Source organism: Opisthorchis viverrini (assembly GCF_000715545.1).
Source record: "Opisthorchis viverrini unplaced genomic scaffold opera_v5_292, whole genome shotgun sequence".
NCBI classification, from domain to species: Eukaryota; Metazoa; Platyhelminthes; class Trematoda; order Opisthorchiida; family Opisthorchiidae; genus Opisthorchis; species Opisthorchis viverrini.
Window position 1 is genome coordinate 14,815 of NW_008751945.1, and position 6,897 is coordinate 21,711.

Genomic DNA, 6,897 nt, shown 5'->3' on the forward strand with positions numbered 1-6,897 from the left:
ACAAAAACGATTATGCAATTGATGAAATACGTAGTGTTATAATGGAAGTAAAACAAAGGTACAAAACGCCACACTCCTGTTTCGCTGCTACTCTGAGCTTCCCTTCAGTCGGACAGCAACCCATGAACGACAAGAACAAAAGTGGCACGGAAAACTTTGAAGAAAGCCTCGATCTTGTGTATCAATCATTGAATCCATGCATCTGCAATTAGGTGGCTTAAGTGAAATCGTGGGACAAAGAAGATATGTGATATTGAAGAAGAAACATCAGACGACATTGGACCCCGCTCAAAACGATTTCTGAGTGAAATCACTTCCTACTTCCAAAAATAGTTGAAAAATTACATGATGAATTCTGATCATCTTGTGGTGCTCCTGGGATAAGGAACTGAACGTCGACTTTTATTCATTGCCTTGTAGGTCATGCAGCAGCTCCGGTTTTTCAAATGTTATAGACATTTCCGCTGCATCAGCAAAAGTGGCGTCGATGGTAGAGAGCCGTGGGCCATCGATTATACCCTTCGCTGCTGAAAAGTTGTCCTCTGCAGTGCGTTGCGTACGTTGCGGCATTTTGTCTGCGCTAAATTTGACGGTAGAGGGGACGCTAAAATTTTGCAGCCCTGAGGCTGCAAGAGATGAAGATTCAGAACGTCCAGTTTATCTGCGACTCTTACCTTGTTGCTTGATATTTATTTTTTTTATTCACATTTTCGAAAATTTTTCACATTTTCGAAAATTTCGATTTTTAATTGTTTTAATTTAATTTAAATTAATTTAATTTAATTTTTACTTGCTTCTGTATTCTACTTTTTACTTTCGCCTTTTACTTATCAACAGCGTGCTCGAGAAAAATAGCACGCACTTCGCCGCGCGATTCCTTACAGCTGACAACAACACTAATGCTAGGTGTCATCTTGGTCTGTGTCATTAGAATGCCTGCTACAGTCCGGCAATATGCATTTCTAGATTTATCTAGCGAAGTTTTGAGGTTAACATAGTGCAACCACCTGCTACGCCTGACGAAATCACGTTGTAAGCCTTCACCACCCCGTGAGAGAAAGTTCTACCATAAAATCTATCTTTCATCTTTGTCTCTTAGCACCCAGGCGTAGCTTCCGGGTCTCGCCACAGATCAGATCGCGCGTACTGGAACCAAATTCGTAATCGCTTTGTTCCGTTTTCAGCAAGCGTCGATTAGAATAACTGGTTTGCCTGTTTTGCGTTATTTTTGATAGTTTTTCCCGCCATTCCATACTTTAGGAGAGTAACGTGCCCATGGATATTTAGAAGTATTGCCGCACAATAGAACTAAGCTGATGTGCCTTGCAAAGCCTAGTAGTCCATCACATTGAGCACAAACAAGGGTTTGTAACAGGGTTCTATCTGCTCGAATACACAAGCTAAAGAATTTCGCTTTGGTTCCCATCAAACCAACAAAATCCGAAGACCGTGTGATCATCGTAGCGAGTTTCTCCAGTTTGTTCAGAATTGGTTCGGTTCCAAAATATTTTCCGTTGATAATTTATCCTTTGTTGATCGGTATGTCAAAAAGGCGGCCAAAATTTCTCGCGGAATTTTTATTGTCCCAGAAAACGTTGGACAAGGTATAACTGAGCCAAATTAAAGTCACGTACATTTGGCGACTGCAACAAAGGTCCTAGTTTTATATTTCCCTGCAATGGGACTACAAAACTCGGAGGAGATAAACCATGAGACAGAAAAGTATTACAGCTTACGCTCCTGTTGTTGGATGTTTAAAGCGCATATTGGGTGCTTTTGTAAGTGACGGTTATAATCACAACTCTATTCATATCTTCATTAAGCACATTCATTTTGTGTCATTCCGTACCTATAGGGTAGATTCATAACCCTAGAGACCCAGTACTTACCTAGTCCACGATGACTATCGTAGCATCAGCCTAGGTCTCACGAGTCAGTTCATTCGGCCAGATGTGGACGCTACAGGCATTTGCAAACACACTCCTTAGTATCAGCTCTCCCATCTTTGTCTCATCCACGTTTGAGCGACACTCGTATTCGGAATATAAGGGGGGATCCTACGGGCTGGTTTCACTAGTTCAAGCATTGGTACATAGAGTGTCGGCGTATTCCACGTATTGTGTCCAAAGTATTTGAGTGCTGTGTTGAGCTTTCCTTTTCCGGTGTCATATATGTCCACTTCCATTTGGCGTTACCTTTTGAGTTGCTGTTTTTACAAGCTCCGGAAAGATTAAAGTAGTAATTTGTCCCGGAAAATAACTGTTATTGTAGTGGGGTTTTCTTCACTTCGACTACAACCATATCTCCTGTCAAGACGTGAAAAGCAACTCTGGTAGTGTTTTTTTTCTCACACCAGGAGTACGCACATTTAATTTGCCAAATCCATGTGGGAAAATATTTTGGTGACGCCTCAGGGAAAAAGCGGAGTTGTATGTCATCAATAAGGGCCTTTAATGCAGCACTTGGATAAAGGAAAAACACTTGTGGATGCTCCTGTTTTCTTGTCAACAGTTTCTTGTTCAGATGTCTTCCATCCACTAACAGTTTGCCTACGAACATTTTTGTTTCCAGCTTTTTCTTTTATCCATTATAGCCCGGGATTTTTAAGTGTCGAAATTGATTCTTGGTCCGTTCATGTGTTCTTTGCCACCTAAAGAACAAGACCGTGTCTTCACCCATGGCAAAACTTTGTTCATCGGGGACAAGGGGATGTGTTGGACCAAGCATAATACGCTGAGAACCACTAACTGCAAACGTCATGTCTGGTACCCTTGGTTTCCAAAAATTCACAGGAGGCGTGTCCACATTATTGGACGTTACGGGCCTTTTGCTTAGCGCAGTTTTATACAATAAGCTTGATACTTAGGGTATACAGGAGAGGTATATGGAATGGTTAACCCGGCGTAAGTTCAACTACAACTGCTTCAGGAGAGACACGGGGCTTTCCGGTCTTACTCTTAGTACTCCTAATGGGTACACTTTGGACTTTATACCACAGCCAGAAGATATGAGGAAGCCTTGATCTGCTGGCGTAGATAAGGCCTATTCCCACTAGCTACCGGTATAGCGGATTTTGCTATTATCACCCCCTCAGATGGACCATTTTACTCCTCATCCTCAACCACGACAGACTGGTTGAGGATTTCAGACAGGGCCTTTAATGCCTGTACGTATGCGCTATCAGATGGATACACTTTTAACTATATGACAATGCTCCCACGACCCTTCATGGAGTGACTGTTAAGTATCCTCCAAATTTACGAAAGGTCGCCTGGCATTCGGTTGTATTCAAATAATTACCTATTCAACTGTTTTAAATCAACGAAATCTTGCAACTTCCCGAAGCACACAGCTTCTCAGAGCCCTCACCCCTGAACTAGCACACATTCCTAGCCTCTTACCAGCAAGTAGGTTGATCGTAAGCCCATAGAATATTGGTGAATTTACTAAAGTGTCATGTGATATTCCAGCAGCATAGATTGACCCGGTACTGGCAGGTTTCTTTAAAAATTTAAAATCTGACTCTCCTCCTTGCTCTGGTTCCCCTTTGGTGTATTCTGTATCAACTAGTAACTACTGACTTTTCACGGGTGTGGAAAATCCAACTGATGGCACGAAGATTTACACGATTTACGGGAAGATGACCTCACTGTAACCAATTGTGGAAGGAGCTAAAGGCTATCTGGTGCACTTCTAAATCGCCACTATAAATGTCTACTGCCCAGGGTTTGCAGCCGTCCGGAAACACGAGACTAGAAATTTTCAGACCAACGAGTGTATCATTTATCTATACTCTGAGTAGTTCAGGGCCTGGTACAGATTTACAAAGAAACCGGTTAACCTGGCGTAGTGTCGTTAGCTTTAAAATAAGGCAGGTCTCAGATATGCGCATTTTCTCTTCTCCGCACCCCGAAAACGTTCAGCTACTGAAATAGTCATCATCGTAATACACCATCAAGTGACTTACTAAGGTTACGTATACAACGTTCGTCTGATTCCCTCCAACAAGGATGTTAATCTATCCCTTCTCATCAATAAGTAGGCCGCGAATGTACGACCTGGATTCCTGAAGCCCCACTGTTTAGCCGGCCATACATTTTTCATTTGGGAACAACACTTGGTTTCATCCCTAATGAGCCACTCTATCACTTGGTGGACGTCCGACTGGGATTTTCTGTAATATGTTGCTAGCTACAGAGCTTATTCATTATATGTTGATCTTACTACTACCGTTCTTTTTTCTAGAGCAAGCCGGTCAATGTATGAGGACCTTTTTGGTTAGCCCAAAAGAGAGTAACATCACCATTTGCTTCAAGAAGTGAGGATAAAACTGCTGTGATCTCAGGGAAGTTTGGTGTTATCAGTTGATCTGCTGATGGCGAGTGAACTTTCTCAAAGACCATCTTGCGCACTTCAGTATCACTGATCTGATGTCCGTACCGCACCTGCGCAACGCTTCAGAGTCAGTGGTGGTCAAACACAGATATCCGTTGGAGATCTTTCACACACGGCAGCCATGTCTCGAATCCACAAATTAGGGTAGCTGAAGCCGTTGCATTGCTAATTCTACTTCTGGCATCAAACTGATATCAAGTCGGCACCAGAAACGTCAGAGTTTGGCAAAGATTGTTCTGGCCTTCCAACTTCATGAAATTTTTTCGTCTTCAACCAGACCACCGTGATTGATTCAGTGGTCCAGATAGACAAAATCATTTGCCACGTACAGCATCTCACCTGCAAGCATGAGGTTTGGATCTGACCTTACCCAATCTTGCAAGAGCACGTTAGAATTTAAGGGTGCAAACAGCACACCCCCCGTAGAAATACTAAACCAAGGACATTCTGCGTTCGCTATGGCTGCACTGGTATCAGCGGCCTGGCCTGATGGAAAAGGCTAAACAACAACGCTGTTTCCAAATGAAGAATTACGGATTCTGTATACACAGTTTTTCTGTTTTTTTTTTAGCAATAGCTGTGACACTCTTGTGTACCGTCGTTGTCTCTTAATAAAAGTACGGCTAATGTGTTACTAATAGTTTGAAAATACAGAGAAAGGTCTAAAGTTTCATTCATTTCCCTTCTGTTCTTTCGAAATATTTAGCATCATTTTGAACTTGCGTTGGATCCGAGCATGTTCTGCATGGGTCAGGTCTTTGTGTGAAAGCTCTGAAATCTAGCGAGGCGTCCAACAACTACATTTACTCATAAGGTTGTTGAAATTTCGTCGACAGCCCACGATCGGTTTCACCCTTCCTGGGGCGCATCAAGTAGACGCAGTCCCCAAGTTTCCTTCAACCTTATGTTCTACTTGAAACCAAATTGCATGAAATTAGAGAAATACACTCATTTGCAAACAAAAGTGGTTTTGTGAGAGACTCACCTGGAACCCAGCTGAATCACTCGTTTGTGATGTTTACAGGCAACTTAATGTGCTGCACCGTCTCATGTTTCGGTTGCTACGATATTCGAGGTATCGCGACACATGAAAACATCACAAACGGGAGATTCAGCTGGGTTCGGATGAGTCTCTCACATGACCAAATTTGTTTGAAAATGGGTATATGTCGCTAACAATTGCCTTTGTTTATCCATATTGTTACAAGATATTCCCAGATCCCACTAAAAGGCCCCAACCACCATTCACGGGGTTAGCAGAAACAAAACCGGTCCTCACCTTATGCCCCGGGCTCTTTGAATCACAAACTGCACGGCCGCTATTATATTTATGTACTGAGGGGGATTTTTTAATATTTCTGAGGGATGAAATCGGAAACAAGTATCTTTAACATAAAAATTGCCCAGGAATAAAAAACCAACAGAAAAAACTGTACTATATCAATATATGTAATGCAATACTCAAAAGGTTGCTGAAAATTGTTTTTCAGGTAGAACATAAGGTTGACGCAAACTCGGGGACTACATCTACCTGTTGAGCCCCAAGAAGAGTTGGACAAGTCGTGAGCTTCTAAAACAGTTTTCAGCAACCTCACAGTTAGGGTATGGCACCCAGGATTAGGTGGACTTTAACCATGATCTGTGGTCTCGTTACATTGGTAATGAGACAGATACTCCGATGAGATTCTTACAACCCTCTGTTTTGGTCTGATCGGATTTTGTTTTCATTTATCCGAATTGGAACTCATGTTGCTGGAAATCACTGTAAAATTCGCGTTTACTAGGAACCTGACGAGGGTTTCTTGTGTATCCAATATGACTGTGACAAAGTTTCAATGAATACGTCATGGCAGCATGAAGTAGGCATGAAACATTGTTTTCGTCTTTTTATAGCTCTGTGCTTGCCGGATTCGGTGAAAGATAACCAAGCAGCCAGGTCAAACAGACGTTCGAGTAATTTTGTTTCAAATGGTGATAGTAATAAAAACTCTTTCAGTATCGCCGTTATATTCTCACTCATCCCGCACGAGCACTATAATGGCACCGAAACTTGGTTACTGGAAAATGCGTGGGGTAGTTTGCCTTTTCCCTTCCACCATTTGTAAAATAAGGTTGCACAACCCATACGACTGTTGCTCGAGTACAACGGCGTCGAATTTGATGATTTCAAATATGTGTGTGGACCCGCACCGGACTTTTGCAAAAAGTCATGGCTTGATGAAAAATTCAACCTGGGTTTGGACTTTCCAAATGTGAGTTTTCACTTTATTGTTACATATTGTTCAAACCAGTTACCTTACTATATAGATGGTGATTTCAGTCTCACCCAGTCCGATACAATTTTACGCTATATCGCGGAATCCAACGGGATGGGTAAGTTTAGTTTCATGTTCCCACTGCGTGTACTTTTGTGTGGATATGGTCACCATTATTCTATCTCTTTTTGGGTGCGAGACATGGCCTCTGCGGACAAATGATGTGAGGCGTCTTCAGGTTTTCGAC

At 42.3% G+C, this 6,897-nt stretch overlaps 1 protein-coding gene across 1 annotated transcript in view; it reads left to right on the forward strand.

The window, feature by feature from the left end:
- Positions 1 to 2,884: 2,884 nt before the first annotated feature.
- T265_14888 (hypothetical protein) overlaps positions 2,885 to 6,897 on the forward strand; it is a gene marked incomplete at both ends in the record, with an annotated part of 30,992 nt that continues 26,979 nt past the window's right edge. The window contains 3 exons of the mRNA XM_009175701.1: positions 2,885 to 2,903; positions 5,178 to 5,359; positions 6,507 to 6,768. Coding sequence (XP_009173965.1) covers positions 2,885 to 2,903; positions 5,178 to 5,359; positions 6,507 to 6,768 — 463 coding nt within the window. The remainder of the gene's footprint in view (positions 2,904 to 5,177; positions 5,360 to 6,506; positions 6,769 to 6,897) is intronic.